The sequence below is a fragment of the Serinus canaria genome, chromosome 3, assembly GCF_022539315.1.
Source record: "Serinus canaria isolate serCan28SL12 chromosome 3, serCan2020, whole genome shotgun sequence".
Classification (NCBI taxonomy): Eukaryota; Metazoa; Chordata; class Aves; order Passeriformes; family Fringillidae; genus Serinus; species Serinus canaria.
In genome coordinates this window covers 100,725,318-100,744,614 of record NC_066316.1, presented here as the reverse complement: position 1 = coordinate 100,744,614, position 19,297 = coordinate 100,725,318, and the positions used below count along the sequence as shown (strand labels likewise).

The window sequence follows — 19,297 nt, the reverse complement described above, 5'->3', positions numbered from 1 at the left end:
GTTGAGTTGGTGTGTTGGTTTGTTGTGGTTTCTGGTTGTTTGTTTTGTTTATTTTCAGTGAATAATTGTTTGCTTTTAATGTCTGGATTTTGCAGTAACAGGAAAGTTTTTTGATTATGTTTTTGTTTACCAATAATTTCATATTATATTTTTATGAGTTGGGGAAGCCTGAGCAATTTGAACAAAGACAGACAGAGCTTACAGGCACTTTTTAGTTAAAAGCATTGGCTTTACAGCATTGTTCCATAATCTGTGTGCGCCCTTGGGAATTTTTGTAACATTTACAATAGCACAAAATTCTTTCCTCTTAAACAGACTTAAAAGGCATGTTTATTGGAAATAGTAACTCATGCAGGCATTTGGGCAGCAGAGGCCTAGTAATAGCTTCTGCCACAACAGTGTGTCCTACCAGAAGTCATACAGTTTCCATCTTTGGAAAAACTTGCTGAGCCATTTCTGGGAGCTGTTTTGTTTTTTTTTTTTTTTTGTGCAGGTTTGTTTGGTTCATTGAAAATATTTTATTCCCCCTCATTTTTTAAGGGAGCTCAGGGAAACAGGGAGGATAATTTTATATCATCCGTTTTAAATTGGACAGATACTTTTCATTTAACTCTTCATGCAAAACTCTCCTGAAGTATTTCTGTTTCAAAGAGATGCAACAAGTATGAAAGAGTAATCTGCTGTTAGATGTCTGGTAAACACTGTTTAGCCCTTGTAAGACCAGTTTAGAGAGATAAAACTTTGAGAATTTATCCTGTTGTTCTGAATACAGAAAAATTATATGGGCAGGATGATCTAAATGCATACACCAAGAATTGGAAAAGAAGTCTAGTGTGGAAAGTTTGCTATGGCTCTACTTTTTCTTCAGCATGCATGCATATATTACAGCAGATTGAAGTGCCACAGATGAAAAGAAGGCAGCCTGTCAAATTGTTTCCAGTCCTCTTTGGCAGAAAATTGATTTCTCCTGTCACTCAGTTTAAGGGTGTTCATGGCATCCTCAGTGATGATAGAGCTTTTGCACAGCAACATAAGTAATAGTCTTTCTTGTCTGGGTTTGTCCCTTTGAAGAAGAATAATTTAGCTTTAGATAATAACTGTCCTGCTGTTCCTGACTAGCAGTATGATGTATCTGGATACAAAGCTCACAAAGTCTAGTTATTTTGGATATAATGAGTCTTATTAACATGCAGAGTATGAGAAACCTATCAAAATTCTCCTTTCTACTCTGCTTCTTATCAACACTTCTCTGTGAACTGAATTTCTTGTTCTTTATATGCATTGCAAGGCTGGGATGGCTGCGAGTTGATTTAAAGTTCTGGGACAGTGACTGTCTCCAGCAACTCCTATGCAGCACTTGACTGGAAAGAGGGGAATGACTGTCTCACAGAGAAAACTGTAGTGGCAAAGGTGGGCAAATGAGTTGGAAGTTTCAATTAAGATGGCTTGGTGTGTGTTGTGTCCTTATGTGATCAGTAGAAATGTTCCACTCCTACTCTTCTGCATTTTTGGGAAAAGACGAGAAAGAAAATTGTATATCATTCTGAACAATGGGACATTGTCTACTACAATGATAAAGAGCGTGAAGGGAAAACCTAGCATCAGCTAAAATAGAAAATAGTTGAGATAATATCCTCCCTATGATGAAATTCAGAAAGGGTTAATATTATAAAGTACTACATATAATCTAAATATAGGGATGAATGACAAGAAAGGCTGTTACTTAACATCTCTTAAGCTTGCTGGTATTCCTGTTGTTATGAATAAAATTGGATTAATCTCTATCTTATGTTTAGATGTTCACTTTCAAGATGCAGCACAAATGACAACATTTTAAATACTTGCATTTCTACAATTAAAGAAGCAGTCTTGCCTGTGTAGCTGGAAAAGCAAACTTTTACTTGATAAATGCAACATTTCAAGGAAATACCTTTTTTAGGTTTATTTACTGGAGCTTTGATATGTTACACAGTGTGGTTATTTTATACGGTACTTTTGAAATAGATTTTGTTGGAAAATTCCTTCTTTGACAATTAACCTTCAGAGCAGCAGTTGGAAGGCTGTGACACTGAACTTGGATTTTTCTATAGCTCTGGTGACAAGGAATGCCATTAAGGTATTGCAAACACAAGTGATGGAGGCCTGGATGGATGTGACAAATTATGGTAGTGTCAGTGATTTGCTTGAAAATTAGGCAACAGTTCACCACTTCTGGGACTGAAAATACACATCCTTTCTTTCAGTTGCATTAACTACAACCGCCCTTCAAACACAGTAAAATATCTTTTGTTATTAGCATATATAGTCATTCTTACAGAAGAACCTTCTAGAAAGTAATGTCTTCATGAAAGCTGAAGTTACTTTTTGGCTTCATTTTATAGCAGCATATGATATGACAGGCTTAACAACTTTGATGCCTTCTCAGAAACAGAATTTTTTTTTTAAATATAATATAGTTTTTTGCCTAACCTGGGATCTTGTAATTTGTGAATTTGTAAATCATTAAATTGCAATTTTAAGAGCAGTATTGTCCTCCAGTTTTTTCAACTACTTTTGTCTCCCTTAACTCTAGTTTTGGCACACAAAATTCAAAACAGAAACTCTTGCATTGGTATGTGTAAAAGCTCTCCAGCAGAGCATATTTTCATAGTTTACATGATTTATGTATTGTACACTTCCTTGTTTGCCTGTAGAAACAGCTACTATAAATAAAAATCAGTTGCCTCTTCAGTAGAATCCATGAACCTATGGAAAACAAAACAAAATATTGTAGCAGCTATGGTCTCCTGATTAGTCTTACCTAAGACTCAGTTTAATTCCTTGCCTAAGATCAGTGGCACAGTGGATAGGAAGTGTTCCTTGATCCATGACTGCAGGCATGGCTGTGGTTGGTCACTCAGGAAAGACATTTTGTCTCTTGAAGACCCTATGGTCTCCTTCACCTGCTGCTCCTAGAGTTCTTCTCTTAGATGTACACAGGGATATAGTGTTTCATGAAATTTTGAAAGTATTCACCAAGCAATGAGCAGGAAAGGTTTGCTGAAATTTTGAGTTCCTTGTTAAATGTCCACTGTTTTCTGAAGAATGTAAATCCAACTTTGTTAGAGTTGCTACATTAACAGGGGGGAAAAAAATCAGGTTTTTTATTGCCTCATCTCATTTGAGCAGGGGTAATACAGAGCAATTTTGTAACTTGTGTATAATGATTTAGTGGTATGTTAAATGGAAATGATGGTTTACCATTAAGAAATTTATCCCCAGCTTTGAATGATAACACCATTAGTATGTTATTTTCTTATTTTCCTCATATTTAAATATGACAAAGCACAATCAGAAGGAGGAAAATAAAGCTGGAGTATTTTCAATGAATACAGTAATTAGGTTAAAAAATTTAGATTAAGTTAATTTATTCTTCCAAGTGTTCTTTGTACTTTATTCTGTTTGAGGAATGTGATTAAATATGCATCACTTTTTCTGACACTGAAATCAAAATAAGCCTTTATCAGTGTAATTACAGCATGCTCATACCTAGGAGTTGTGAGGTGAACATTAAATCATGTTCTGTTGTTTGAAACAGGCATAAAATAGCATATAATCTATGTGGAAGAGTAATCCTTCATTAATTATATTTGTTTCTGTTAGTAGCTGCTTATTTTTAATCATTAATTATTAAGAAAAGAACAAGGCAGTAATCTGTGGAAACTTGACAGGATTATTTGTCTCAAGAGCTGTCATCTCTTTTTAGTTCCCTAACCATTAGGCAGTAAAGGCAGTATTAAGCTTAAAAAATGGCTAGCTTTCAGTCTTTGTAGATTTTTTAAATATTTTCTTATTCTAGATAACTGTAGCTTACTGTTTAGATTAACATTTTTTCTCCTTTCCTTGTGCTTAGTAAAAGATGCCTGTCTGTGTCTGACAAACCTGAAGCTTCCTGTAAAAGTTCATACATCTGTTCTGGAAAATCAGCTTCACAGATGTATTGTCAGAAACAGTGATTTTTTTTTTGTTTTCAGAAATGCCCATTAGCTTTTGCAGATACATTTCTTTTGACCCATTTTGGTTTGGTTTGGGTTTGTTTGGTTTTTTTGGAGGGGTTTTGTTTTGTTTCAGGGTATTTTTGAGGAGCTCAGAGCCTGCTTGTGACAGGAGCTAACAAATTTCATTCCTGATTAAAAAGATGAAGTTTTTTTGAAGAGCAAGGGTTAGGACTGTCCAGAACTGATCAATAAATTGAGGATACCCAAAATACAAGGTTTGCTGGTCAGTTTCCTGTGATATGGTAGTTGTTCATGTACACTAAACATAAGTAAGTGCAAGTAGAGCAGTAAAAACTCACTTTCTGTACACTCTACAATCCCATAATAGTTTGGGTTAGAAGGAATCTTTAAAGGTTATCTTGTGCAACACCCCCTACAATGAGCAGAAACATCTTCACCTAGATCAGGTCACTCAGAGCCCATCCAATCTGGCCTTGAATGTTTCCAGCAAAGGGGCATCCAGCACCTCTCTGGACAACCTGTGCCAGTGTCTCACCAGCCTCACTGTAAAAAATTCCTTCCTTATATGTAGTCTGAATTCACTCTCACATCTGTCACCATTTTTCTTAAAATCCCCTTTAAGTATTGAAGGGCTGCAAATGTCCTGTTTGTTCCTGTTTCAATACTCATTCTCTTCTTAGTGTGCAAGCTTTCCAAGTATTCAGGTTTCCTTTTCATATGCCACGTTAATGCCCATTGTAGATGTGTTTTTATTGTGAACTTAATTGAAAAAAGGGCACAAAAAATGGAAAATTTAAATCTGGCCTGTAAACAAATCACTAGAAAGTGGCTTATAAAAAGAGAGTTAATTAAGTGCCTTATATCTGTTTTCACTCTAGGAACATATAATAAATTTGTTTAGCTTTTTATGTTTTAAAGGAAATTGAAACCATCTCCTAATGCATGTAGCCAGTTGCATAAAATAATTATTTGAATACTGGTCTGCTTTTTACCATTTCCACACTTCTGCCCTAAGGGTGTATTTTTTTTTTCCTAAACTGAGTGTTCAGTTTTGTTACATCTCCTTTCTGTGAAAATACTTTTTTTCTTTTTTCCTTCTGAGAATGAATTTTTTGTGTGTTTTGGTAATCTCTTTTATCTTTTGGAGACATATGATGTTTCTGAGAGTTTAAAACCCTGAATATTTCTATATATTCTGTACTATAAATTATGATTTGATTGTTTCCAGATATTCTGAAGATGTTCAGAAAAATATTGAGATTCACGCTTCACTCATAAAAAAGTTATTTAGCTACCATATGCTAATACTGGTACTAAGAACAGCATTTTTATCATTCATATGTACAGTATCTTTTGAGAAAAAGACCAGTGTTATTTGCCTTCTACTCCTATTTCAGACTTTAGGAGTGCAGTATAATATTATAAAATGAGCATGCTGAATTTTCATCATGCAACAAATCATCTTGTATCTGTTCTGAATAGAGTTATATTGATTTTTAATCCAGTGTTGTTCACTGGAGTGCTGACCACTTAATAAGATAAAAATAGGAAAGATGAAAATTCTGAATGCAGGAAGACATTAAAGGTTATAATGATTTAGGTCTCTATGCCATATGATACAATCACTGTCATCTTTCTGATGTAATAAATGACAAAACGGTAAATATTCTCTAACTCTTGACAAAAAATATTTTGGATTATCATAGTTATTTTTGCACATTACTATCAGCTGTGTAGTATTTTGGCTTTAGATAGAATAGTCAGAGTAGTCTGGGCATGTGTTTGTTATTGGTAAAAGCAGATCTAGGAAGAGGCTGACATTTTTAGTATCAGAAGAGCTTTGGTATGGTGATGGACTATGGAGAAAACACCCTTTTCCCTGGGTTTTCCAAATCATCTCCAGTCAGATAACCTGGGAACTATTTGCCTTTTTTTCTCTTTCTTGAATGCAGCTAAGCCAGGCAGAGCTGTTGTTTTTCCAGTTCATCCAGGCATCATTGCTGCTCAGGTGGTTTCTGTGGGGAGACACTGTGTGTTGTACCAGTGCAAAATCTTTCCCTGTCTCAGCACTGAGTCTGAATAATGGAAAATCTTAGCTGAAAATGTCACTTTCATTGAGTTAGGAGCAAAGCTTGCTCTCCTACCAGAGTAGCTTTGGGTTGTATGTTTGTTTGTTTCTGTTTTCACCCAATTTCACAACCTTTTAACCTCCAAAAGAAAACTGTGTTTTAACTGAAACATCTGATGGGGTTGGTGGACATTTTTCTATTCCACACATGCACAGAGGCTGCTGTTCCATGGTGGTTTGACCCCAGAGAAATCAGCAGATAGGATACTACTGAGTCAGGTTACAGCTGAGCTAATTTAAGCCAACAGAGATGCTGCAAGAGGATTTGGACGGAAAGGATGGTGACATTTATGTATAACTTAAGGTCTGTTTAGTTCATATTGGTCTTTGAGGTAGTGAGATTACAAGTGAATATTCTGCTGACCTAATTAATCTGTGTTAGAAGCACTAAACTTTAACTATGCTTTTCCTTTCAAGTTTCATTTAAGAGTTTTAGTATTTTTTCCCCACTCTTAGTTGTTGCTTTTTGCATTACTCTGATATAAAAATAAAGCTACTAGTTAAGAAGCGAAAATGGAACATTCTTATAATTATTGAACAATTCATGTAAATCCTCAAGTGCAGAAAACAAGATCCAGTATTAGGGACCATTTTAATTGTAACTTTGTCTTCCCTTAACAGTGGAAATGATGACTCATCTACAACAGAGAAAGATCCACTTGGAATCCTTGAAGGTATAATTTCTGCAGTGCATGCAAGCGTTGAGAAAGGGTAAGAGCTTCCTGTATGGATTCTTTGGGTAAGACTTTGAAAGATGCTTCTCCTGAAATCTTTGAAGGTACAATACTGAATATGGATGATTTTTCTTCATGGATATATATATAATGGGTTTGCACTTAATTTTCTCAGACTTTATTCTGGAACGGGCTACCATTTTTCGTGTTAGAAATCTGAACCCTGATAAAAACCTTTACTTGATCATTTGGAAGAAAGCACTGAACGTAAAATTTAGATAACTGTGTGTTATAGTGAAATGAGAAGATGGTTTTTCAGCTGTGACTACTGCAGATTGTATATCTGCCAGGAGCATGTCACTGCTTTTGTTTCAATTTAGTTGATAAATTGCAAATTATAATGATTCACTGTCAGATATTGTAATTTAGATATCTAAGTTTGTCTATATTTGTAAAGTATAGTGCAGAAATAATTTCCCAAATGCTATATGATGCTTCACCACATTTTTTCTCCTCTTTTGGGAATGTCCTTACTTCACATCACACAATGGCCTGTATGTCTCACTGACATTTTCCATTTCACTTCCTGTAAAGAAAAGGAAGAAACAAAATAAAAAAAAAAAAATCAGCTGTTTTTCCCCCAGATGTACAAATGCAGAATTCATGTATAATAATGATAATAAGATCCCATACTTTCTGGTAGCCACAGAAAAACAGTTACACTATTTTTTGAGGCTTCTGCAATGAAATTAAATGAGTTGAATGTTGGATACTGAAGTAGACTGAGTTGATGTAAAAATTTGCAGTAAACATAATTTGCAGTATTCTAAGGTATAAAGAATGAGTCAGTGCTATTTTATTCTGAGATACACTTTCTGGAGTCTTTTTTTTGTGTACTTCATCAACATTGAACTGCTGAAACAGTAAGCTGGAGTGGAAGTAATTATGATTGCGAGAGATTGTTTATATTCCTTTAAATATTTATTTATTTATTACCTTAAAACTCAGCTACTCAATTTTCCAAACAGAAATGTTTTCCTCAGGAAAACATATGTAAGCCTCAAGTGCAAGCTCTACAAACTCTTGAAATATTCCAGTAAGTCCCTTTAATTCCCAGACTTTTAATTTACAGTTTGAATGTCACCTGTTCAGCAAAGGCATGTCTAATTCAGCTGTAGTTCTGAGCTAAGAGCATCATTCAGACAATATGAAGCCTAAGTAAAACTGAAATCCTTGTAATATGAAAACCTCAGATGTCAAGGTTTATTATTTCATAGCTGCAGGACGGGTTACCTTGGTATTTTCTGTCTCATATTACTTTCTCAATTGTCTTATTAAGACAAATAAGGGAACATTAGTTACAAATCACACTCCACCAGGAGCCTCTTGCTTGGTTTCTTTTTTTTTTTTTTTTTTTTTTTTAAGAAAAAAGTTTTCTTGAATTTAAAACATTACTGAAAGTTAAAACAGCATTTGCTGATTTAGTACCTGTTAGTTTATAGCCTCCAAGGGACAGCACAGATGATTCTGTCTCTAGCTGTGAACTTCTTGGTCAGTTCATGATGATCTGTGAACTGTGAATGCTTCCACACAGTTAGAATGGATTTGATAGAATTCACTTTCTGAATCAAATGACATACTTAAGAGTTTTTATAATTAACAAGTTGGACCCTGAAACTAAGAAGGCTTTAACATCTCTCTTTTTTTCTTTCTAAGGATTTAGGGCATATTGCAGTCATTATCATGCTAAGAACTTAGAATGATCAAGCTGCCTAGAGATGGTGCAGAAAAAAAAATAGGGCTAGAGGTGTGAATGGGAGAAAATAATTTGTGTGCGTGGAATGGAAAGAAAGGGGTTTTAAAAGAAGAAAAAGAGTGCAGGGTGACAGTATGAATAAGCATTAAAAGATGTCTCATAGTAAAAATGCAAGCATTCAAGCTGGTTTTCCATAAAGTCAGATGGTGTGGTACTACAGGCATCAGTCAGGCCCAGACCCCATGAAAAGGCTTGGACTTCCAGATGCTGAAACCCAGCACCACTGTATGGCACCAGGGTAGTTTATAGGAGAATATGTAAGTCTACAGATGGATTCCTATGGTATTACATGGTTGTTTGAAGTCCAGAAAAAGTTCTTCTACCACACAGCTTTGGGCTTCTGATTTACAAGGGCTGGTTTCCCTGCAGCCTCGCAGAGGTCAGATCTTCCATTTCCTGGAGTTAGGCATTTCTTACATCCTGAATGTGCTTGTTAAGTTTTAAAAATGCATGTAGTATTTTCATTAGGATTATTACCTGAAACTGTTTAACACAGTATTATTTAATTACAGGGAGAAAATAGTTTCTTCAGATGACCTTCTGGAGTGGTTGAGACCTTTCTGTGGTGATGACTCCCTACCAGTGAAGCCTCGCATCAGGGTGTTGCAAATTCTAGAGCAAGCCTTCCATCTCAGTGATGAGGATAGCCAGCTGCTTGTGTACTTCAGGACACAGGCTGTGCTCAGAGCCTGCTGGCCTGAAACAAAGGTATTAATACTGATGGCTGCAAATTACAGCATTAAACTGTTTTGTGTGTGAGGATTAAATAATGAAACGCTGGTCTGCAGTGTATGGTTGTGATGCATCCTGTTGTCTGGAAACTAATCCTACTTTCCTTTTTAAATGAAGTTTCTGATACATTCCGATTCTTTGAAAGATGAAGTTACATAAAGGTAAAGGACTTCTCTAATTTTTGTTTAGGATCAGGAGTACGTAATACTGAACTTGATGGAATGCTAGTGATCTTCCTCCATGACAAACATTGACTTTGACTTTGATGTTTTTGTACCTTCTTTCTTTTCTCACCATTTTTTTTCTGTCAGTTTTACCTTCCCTCTTTATCTTCCACTTGGTGTCACATTTTACTCAGAATTATAATGATAATTACTGGCCACTGACTTTTTTCTTGAGCTTTTAAATGTTATTCTATGAATGTGCAGCAGTTTTGAAATCATGTGAATAGCTCTTGCTGCAAGTAGAATTGTTCAGAAGCAGAGTTACTTTTTGTTCATTTTCTAAGTGCCTCCCCCCATGCCAAGACCTTACAGATCAAAAATAGAATTTTTCTAATAGTTCCCAAAAAAATCTATGAACAAACCCACTTTATATTCATATAAAACAAAAGCAATATCTCAGTTTTGACTTGCTGTGCTAAATTCATCCAAGGGAACAATCCTAATAAAAATCTTAAAAGGAAAAGAAAGTACTTATCTCTTGGTTTCTTTGGAAATTACTTTTTCTCTTGTATTTACAGTAATACCAGCATTTAACTCCTCAGCTACTATTCAGGTGTCTGTGATTGGATTCTTCATCTTCATTTCAATCCTTTGTCAGTATTTGTGTTGCCTGTGACCTGCTTTCCAATTCAGAATCATTTCCAATTATAAAAAATTCAACTAGAGTATGCCTTAAGAAAAAAAGATACAGGCAGATAATAGCTTTCAGCCTTGTTTGTAGAAGACAGGAAAAGAAACTGTATTTGACAGAAGCCTTATGAGACTCATTACACTTGTGATTTTACTTTAAATATTTATCAGAATTTTATTTTCTCCTATAATCTTGTAAGTGGGGATGTATAACTTTGCAAATCTATTTGGTTACAAAACCAAATTATAGGACTTAATTGAATGCATTTCATACGCTGCTGGCTCATATGGGCAGCTCACTGCCCACCAGAACCCCCAGGGCTCCCTCAGCAGAGCTGAGACAGCCACAGCTGTGCAGTCCCCACCTGTGCTGTTCCAGGTGCAGCACAGCTGTTAAACCTTGTGCAAATTTTGCTGGCTCGGTTTTCCAGCCTGTTCAGGCCTCTCCATATAATCAGTTACTTTCAGTTTCCTGAAGGGATTTTTAGAATACTCCTAATTTCAAGCCGGAAAACCTGGTTTTCTTTTTGTCAGGAAAAAAGTTTGTACTGGCTGAGCAACAGTTCATCTGCTCATCACAGAGTTGCTGATCACTTTAGTGCTTCACACTTTTGCTGATGAGTAAGCAAGTAGTACAAGAAGACATGCAATAAAGCTTGAAAAATGCACTAGATAAGCTCAAACCTTTCAGAGATAACTGTATGAAAATATGTACACAGCACCATAATACTAATTTCTCTGTAGAAATTGCTTTCATCCTTAACAATAGTGAAAGCAGTGCTTAAATGTACGTACATAAAAATCATTGTTTATGCACCCCAATTTCTGCTACAGAGTGCAATTATAAGAGTTCTATTGGCATATATTAAAAGTTATTCTGATTTTCATGTCAGCTCAAGCTCAGTGTGGTTGATAAGAACCATTTATTTTCTTCAAAGATTTTGTACTAGGTAACTAACATGTTATTTAGACAGAAGTCATGTTGGTTTGTTCTTTAGATACCTGTCACTGAAATTCAAAGTTCTTCACAAATGTCCAAGAAAATAAATAAGTGGTCTTAGATGTATTTATTTTGGATTTTTTTCCTCTTTTAGGCAGCTGATGTCAAATGCTAGTCTACAAACTGGTACTAGAAAAGCAAGTGATGGCCTTGTTTAAGGTCTTACTAAGTTTGTGTATTTTGTGAATTAACAAACCAGGAAAATATAATCATAAAATAACAAATTGAAAACTATACATTTCCCAGTCCTTCAGGTGTGTTAGTGGAACAAGAACACTGCAGAAGTCAGTGCTTGCATGGCTGCTGAAAAGAGGAGAGATTTCTGTATGAGCTTTGGCAGAGCGTTATGGTTAAGACACAATTTTGTCATGCAAGTTTACACTTCAGGTACAAAGACCTTTAAAGGCAACCCTGTTTGACAGGAGGGAGTATTGAAGGACAACTTGAAAGTTTAATCAGATTGCTGAGTAATCCTGGATGAAGAAGCAGACAGGAGGAATCTCATCTTTCAGACTATGTCAGTCTGCCTGCATTGTCCGTAGGCATTGCTTTCTCTAGTATCACTACACCTTTATCAATTTGATCATCCTTTCTCATCAGCAAAATAATTAAAAAAAAAAAAAAATCACATCTAAAATAGTGGGGAGGGAAGGGGCTGTGGATTGAATGCTGGTTTTAGATTTTACAGGAATGTATTTGAAGGTTGTTGGTTTTCAGGGCTTTTTAATGAACTTTAGATTGCAACTAGGTCGAAAATGCATTCATTATCTTGCTTCCAGATTGTTGTATTATTATTTGCATGGCATTTCTTACATGCTTTTAGAGAATCCCTCTTTTCCTATACCAGTCCTTGGCACAAAAAGGGACAGCAGATATTCTAAAGTATGAATGTGGATTTCTATTTAATAAAGATAATTCTGATGATATTGCAGTGTTCAATTACCAGAAAACGTGTGAAAGCCACCCTCAGTGTGTCTACTAATCCTCTTAGACAGGGTTTGCATACATCAAGGAGGGACTTAATATTTAATTATGCTCTAGGTGCTGTAAGTAGTGGTCCCACAAATCAATGTGCTGGGAAACAGGCCAGCTCCTACAAAATTAAAAATGTACTTTATGGAAGCAGCTACCTATCAAACATTCAGAAACACAGCGATTTCCAGTTCTCTAATGATTAGTTAACAAAATTAAAAATTCAGGGGTCCTCATTTTTCAAAGGCTTGAGAGTCTTTAATTCACATTCCAGTAGCATCCCACACTTTGGAAGAGGAGGAGGCATGCCTTGTTTTAATCCCCTTGATGAATTTTATCTGAGCTCTTCAGGTTCTGTAATTTTCTAGTTAATTGGTGCGTGAAAAATATGGGTCAAAATACTGACGTTTTCTATATTAAAAATGTTGGAGGGGGAAGAAAGACATCATTTAGAATGTTAGTATCAAAATTTATCTTTATTCATCTAAGATGGGAAATCCATTTCTTTTCAAATAACATAAAAATGTAGTCTGTAATGACTCAGTAGTGTCTAACAAGCCTGAGCTGTCAGCTAACAGGTTGTGTGTGTGTGTGTAGTTAGCTCAGTGACCAGTTACAAGGCATAGGTTACAGAAATGAGTTGGGGATTGCCCCAGGAAGTTACAGGGGCACTAAAAAGCTTCTGGAAATAAACTAAGGCTTACTTTCATATACAAAGTTATTCATTGTGAAGCTTCTGCAAGACACACCTTTTCTTAAAAGGATTGTTTCATTATTATGCAAATGCAAAATGTAATTACTGCTTGCATGCCACTTCAATGCAAATAGCTTTGTCATTTAGAAAAGGTAATCTCATTTAGCCTTCCCCCTCCTATTGTTGTATTATGGTTTTTTCATGATCTTGGGGTATAGAGAGCTGCTGAGGGCTAAATGTCTGTGAAAATTGGAAGGAATGTCTATTAAGGATTTAAAATTGTAACTTTGGGCACTTCTCTTTTTTTTTTTTCCCTGAAGTCTAGCTTTGAAAAATTGACAGATTAAGTGATGTTGTGTGTGTGGGATGTGCACAAAACATTTTCCTTCCTTCCTGCCTATATGGCGGTTGATGCATGGCATATGCAAACTTGTGTCTCAGCAACCTTAGTAATGTATGCATTGACTTTGAGAACTTGGGGTGACTGTCAAGACTCCATTGCTGCTTTGTTCATCTTTTCCCTGTTAATGAAAATTGTGTTAATGAAAAATGGTGTTTCTTCGTAGCAGTTCCTTGAGAACGGTTTCAATGGGAATGTCAATGTCCAGTAATTTTCAGCCTTTTCCCATTTCCTCTTCTCATGTCAGAGATTTAAACATGGGAAGTAATTTTGTTGAAGCCATTTATCAGGTAACAATGACCTGTATTTAGCTTGATCTGGCAAAACAAGTGAAGGAGCTGTATCTCTTTTATCCTCAGCCATCTTTTATTTGTGAAAAATGCTTAATTAGAAGAAAGATTTATGTTCCTATCAACTTTGAGTAAATTTGTTATGATTTTGTTTATAATTCTAGAGACATTGTTTCTCTGCTGGTAATGCATAAAAATTAAGCTTAAGAAATTTAATTTAAGTTTTAATTAATATTTTAAAACACTAATTTCCATTCCTTGAAGATGCAATTTATCCATATGAAAACATGTGAATTTTTTTTTCAGGGAACATAAATTGTAGCGTGTATGATTAATTAAATACTTTTAGATGCAAATGAAATATTTTCCATTAGCTACACAAGTATAGCAGATAAGACAAGTGGAGAGAAAAGCAGCATAGTGTGAGTGCATGCAAGTTTTGAATTGAGCCCTGGGCACTGCAGTGCTCTGTGACCAGTAGTAGTTCCTTCAGAGGAAGATAAGAATGCTCTGGAGTGGATTGTTGGGGGATCATTCACTTTCTCTCATAGGTCTTTTGCAACGAAGGTTTAAAAGCAGAATGGTTCAAACAGTGTATACTCAGTTTTGATCCCAGTTTCAGAAAAATTAGGAGCTTATTAGCCATATAATCAGACTTCTGTTACTATGTTTCAAAGAAATCAGTGGATAAACTGATTCAGCCTTGGGTATCCCTTGCTAAATTTTTAGCATTTAGGACACACCGTGCATCATTGGGCACAAAACACGCTGGAACTTTCTGAAGGAGGGGTGCCATCCAGAGGGACCTGGACAAGCTCAAAAAGTGGGCCCATGGGAATCTCATGGGTTTTACAAGAGCAAGTGCTGATGCTGCGCCTGGACTGGGGAAACACTGACTGGTGTCAGTCCAGGCTGGGGAATGAACAGATCCAGAGCAGCCTGGCCAAGAAGGACTTGGGGGTGCTGTAGGTGAGGGGTTGGACCCATGGGCACTTGCAGCCCAGAAAGCCAAATGTGCCCTGGGCTGCATCCGAAGCAGTGTGGGCAGCAGGGGAGGGAGGGGATTCTCCCCCTGGTGAGACCCACCTGCAGTGCCAGCCCTGGAGTCTCTGAGCAGAAGGCTGTTAACCTATTGGAGTGAGTCCAGAGGAGGCCACCAAGATAATTTGAGGGAGGGAGCACCTCTCTTGTGAGGAAAGGCTGAGAGAGTTGGGATTGCTCAGCCTGGAAAAGAGAAAGCTTTGGGATGACCTAAATATGGCCTTCCAGCACCTGGAAGGAGCCACCAAAATAGATGGAGAAGGACTTCTTACAAGAGTCTGAAGTGACAGAACAAGGGGAAATGGCTTCCAACTGGAAGAGAGTAGGTTTAAACTAGGTGGTAGAAAAAAAATCTTTACTGTGAGGGTGGTGAGGCGCTGGAACAGGTTGTCTGTAGAAGTTGTGGATGTCCCATCCCTGGGAGTATTTCAACGCCAGCTTGGAAGGGGCTTTGAGCAACCTGGTCTAGTGGAAGGTGTCCCTGCCCATGGCAGGGGTGTTGGAACTGGATGATTTCTAAGGTCAACCCTTCCAACCCAAAGCATTCTGTGATTCTATGACTTAACATTTTTAGGTGATTTGTTAAGTTTTGTGGTTTTTTAGGATATTAAAATTCAGAAAATCAAATTCTCTATTCACTACACTTTTTCCCTTATTCTGTTGTTTACTCTCAGTAACTAATTCCAGTCACACCACCTCCTCCACAGCTTTTTCCCTCTGTAAGTATCTTCTCCTCTACCTCAGAGCCCACTGTGATATGTAGTCACCTCCTGAGAAAGGTACTTGGGGAAGTGAATATGCTGTCCTTGTGGAAATTAACACTCCATGGTTATGCATCCCAGCACCTTGATTGCTCTCTTGACTTCATCTATACATCAACCAGAGGTCTCTGGATTTGATTCAGTGAGGCCCAGGTTACTGTTTTGACTTGATTAGACTAATTTAGCATATTTTAAAATGCAGTAGTGTTACCATTGTTACATTTTATTTGCCATCATAGAGTCATTTACTTATGTAGACTTTTTTTTCTTTGAGTCTGTTGGAGGTTTTTTTTGACATAAACTAGCCTTGACAATCATTTGTCTACATTTTTGTCTGTTCCATGCTTTCAGTCTCCCCAAAACATAGTTTATGTAAATAAGGAAGCAGCCATAAACCCATGAGAAATTCTACTTTTTTCCTTTACTATTTGGTTGTACACTGGTTTTTTTTGTTTACATTTTTGGGGTTTTTTCCTCTTAGTAAATTATGCTCTTTGGTGTTTCTAGTCAGAAAAGTTGTTTTAAGCCCTTTGAAAATATAAGTAAATTGTAAAAATGGTTTTCTTTAGGCATTAGTAGTGTTGGTGTTAGTATCTTAAATGAGTATGTTTTATTAATAACTGTGACAGTAGATGCTGTCCTTTTTTACAAATGCTTTTCTTACTCCATCAACCATTGTGCTAGTTGACAATTCTTATTTAGAGATCTGCAAACTCTGTGTTATCTGAGGGACCTCGCTCAGATATTCTTAAAATAATTCTTTATAGGAATTTGTGATAGTTCATGTTGATTGAGAGAATGAGGGGTTCTTTTTCTACATTGCTGCTATTGTTACTGAGGAACCCAGCTATCAAGACTGTGACTGCATCAGCTACACCAAATCAAAAAGAAAACCACCAACTGCAGTGCTTCTGTAATGCCATTTGGTATGACAGGTGCTGCCTGCCCTATTCTGATCATTTTTATGGCTGCAACAGAGCTACTCACTTATTTCAGTTTTTACAGCCTAAATAATTTTATGATAACCATCCACCTGGTATTTTAATTGCTCCTGGCCTAGATCATAAATATGGATAAACAATGAAGGAATTTTTCATTTTTTTTTAACTGGAAAGAGTAATACTGAAATAATTGGAGTTGACATCAACAACTTTCTGTTCCTGTAAGACAGTATCTTAGTTTAGTTGGAGCCTTTCTTTTTAGAAATATATCTTTGACTATTCTAGTCCTGCCTGTTTACAGGAAGATGCTTTGGAAGTACTGATTTTGAAAACATTTCACCTGTGTGTAAACAGCTTTTAAAAGAATTTTTCTTTATTAGCAAGAATTGCAGACTTTGGTTATCAAGACAGCAGTTATACATGGGGGTGAATACTGTGAGCTTGTGGATGCACTGCTGCTTGATGGTAGTGATGATTAGAAGGGTAAATTAAAAACCACTTGTGTATGGTATGAAGAAAATGGCTGATGCTGAGTTAACAGCTTAAAAGACATGTAAATATTAAAATCTTTTCATTTCTGGGCTGTATCTTCTAATGTTGTTGTCTGCTCTGTTAGAGTATTTTTATAATACATAAATTCTGAATTACAAAACAGTGAGCAGTAGTTGGTGCATACACAGAAGATTACTTAACATGTCATGTTGCACAGGTGTTAGTTTTAACTATACATGTCTCCAAATTTTTACATATTAACACACACCTTATCAATATACAATTTAAATAAAGTATGCTAGCCCTGTCTCTTTCAGTTCCATCTAGCTAGCTGTTGGAATCTTTCAAATGCATCCTTTTTTTTTTCATTATTTGCCGTTATTCTCCCTACCAATATCTATGTACAGTCCTCAGAGGTTTTCTCTGTGCTGAAATGTACTTGCAGATTAGGACATAGTCTCCTGCAGAATACAAATGAATGGATTTTATTTTCTGCACGAGTTATTCATTTTTATGCATTAGGCAACACATTTGTGTTTATTGAATCTATATGCACTTCTTAGTGAGCTGCATATGAAGCAGATAAGGAATTAAACAATATATAAATCACTTCAGAAGAAAAAATTCTTAGGTTTTTACATAAGAACTCAACATGTGGCTGAGCCTTAGTTTGATTCATCACCAGTAGGCTTCTTGTTGATTTGTTTTTTTTTGACTTGAATCTCATAACTTGCATATCTTGTACACTGGCTTTAATTTGAGCAGGATTTTACCCGTTCTATTATATGCATCTCTTTAGTTTCTGCATGCAGCAGGCTTGCATATATGCTCAGGATTCAGCAATAGTTTTAAGATGTGAAGCCCAGCTCTCAGGAAAGTGCAAGAACACCTGACTTCAAAGTTCTTCCTCCTCTGGGATATAAGGCACAGGTTGTGAACAGTGAGTGTGTTCATGCAAAACCCTTGACTTCAGTTTTAATTTTGAATTGATTGCTCTAAGAGTGTAGTTTTGATAGCAGAAACTTCCTTCTGGTCTGTCAGAAGGTGTTTATGGCTTTCAGTCTAGGTCAGGGCAGCCCCTGATCAATGAGTCCAGGTCCTGGCCCTGCCTGGGACACCCCAGGAGTCACACCCTGTGCCTGAGAGCACTGTCCAAACACTTCCTGAGCTCTGTCAGGCTCATGCTGTGCCCACTTCTCTGGGGAGCCTCTTCCAGCCACCCTCTTGGTGGAGAACCTTTTCCTAATACCCAGCCTAAACTTCCCTGACACAATCGCTGGAATGTGGTTGGGGATTTTTGGTTTTTTGGGTCATGTTTTTTTGTTTGTTTGTTTTTTGCTTGTTTGTGGGGTGTTTTTTTTGTTTTTTGGTTTTTGGTTTTTTTTTTTTTTTTTCTTTTTGTTGGTTGGTTTTGTTGTTTTTAAGTAACTATTCCTTAATAAAACTAGTTTTGCTTTAACTGGGAAAAACTCCATTAGCATAGCTTCAAAAAAGCTGCTTTCAAGCAAGGGAATTTAATCTACAACAAACTGGATCATGTTTTAGCTGTTGTGTTTTTTCATTAAGCTGGAGCTAAATCCTGCTCTTATACAGGAGTCCAGTGGAACTGTTTTTTTAAAAGTTGACATCTCTTAGCTGTGACTTATTACCATATAAACTTCCATTTACCAAAATGTGTTGAAAGTAGAATTACCAAAATGTGAACTAGGGTAGATGGAAAAAGTAAGATGAAAACAGGCTGTTTAAAGCTGACAGGTTCCTTTGCCCTTGACTTTCTCTATCCTGTTTGCCCTTGCCCATATGCTGGTGGACCAGTGGCTGAATGATATGGTGGTTTGTTTTTCCAAGCCTGATATTAGTCTCCCCTGCCTGACTCTGTTGTGTCCTGGAGGATTTTCCCCTCAATCACAATTTACAAGTTGATTATTTTGGATTATTTTTTTAAAGAAACCCTAATGAAGAAATAATGGGATGCTGGTGTGTGTTGCAGAGTATAGCACTTGTGGTTTTGCCTTTAAAAAGGGTTTTCTGTGGCTTTGGCTTGTGAAGATCTTGAATAAGATGTTTAATACGTGCTTTTGGTTTTGCTTTGTTTTACAAGTATATAATGTGTCTAACATCAAAGCTGGTAGGATTTTTAACATCTTGAAACAGTTTGAAGAGAATGAAATAAATAGTAGCATTTAAAAGCTCCTAATCTTACATGTGCAGAATCAATAGCTGTGCAATTTCAGGAAGAATTGTATAGTGTTGCAGATTGTGTTTGGTTTTGGGGTTTTTTTGACTGATTTTTGACGTTTGTGTTCATATTGGGAATAACTGAGTTTAAAATGTCTATTTAACTTGTAATTTTATATGTCCTTTGTAAAAAGCATTTAACTTTGCAGCCTCATACTGGAGGTAGGTTTCAGTAACTTATATTTGTGCAAACTTTCAGTAGCTCCATAGGTAGCAGCAGAGCAGGGAATGAGAGATTACAGCCTGATGTGCAAAGTGGAAGGACT

General features: G+C 36.4%; 1 protein-coding gene across 1 annotated transcript in view; it reads left to right on the top strand.

Moving 5' to 3' along the window:
• Nucleotides 1–19,297, top strand: part of NBAS (NBAS subunit of NRZ tethering complex) — a 158,422-nt gene that overhangs the window by 113,622 nt on the left and 25,503 nt on the right. Inside the window, 2 exon segments of the mRNA XM_030236096.2 lie at nt 6,748–6,837; nt 9,129–9,324. Coding sequence (XP_030091956.2) covers nt 6,748–6,837; nt 9,129–9,324 — 286 coding nt within the window.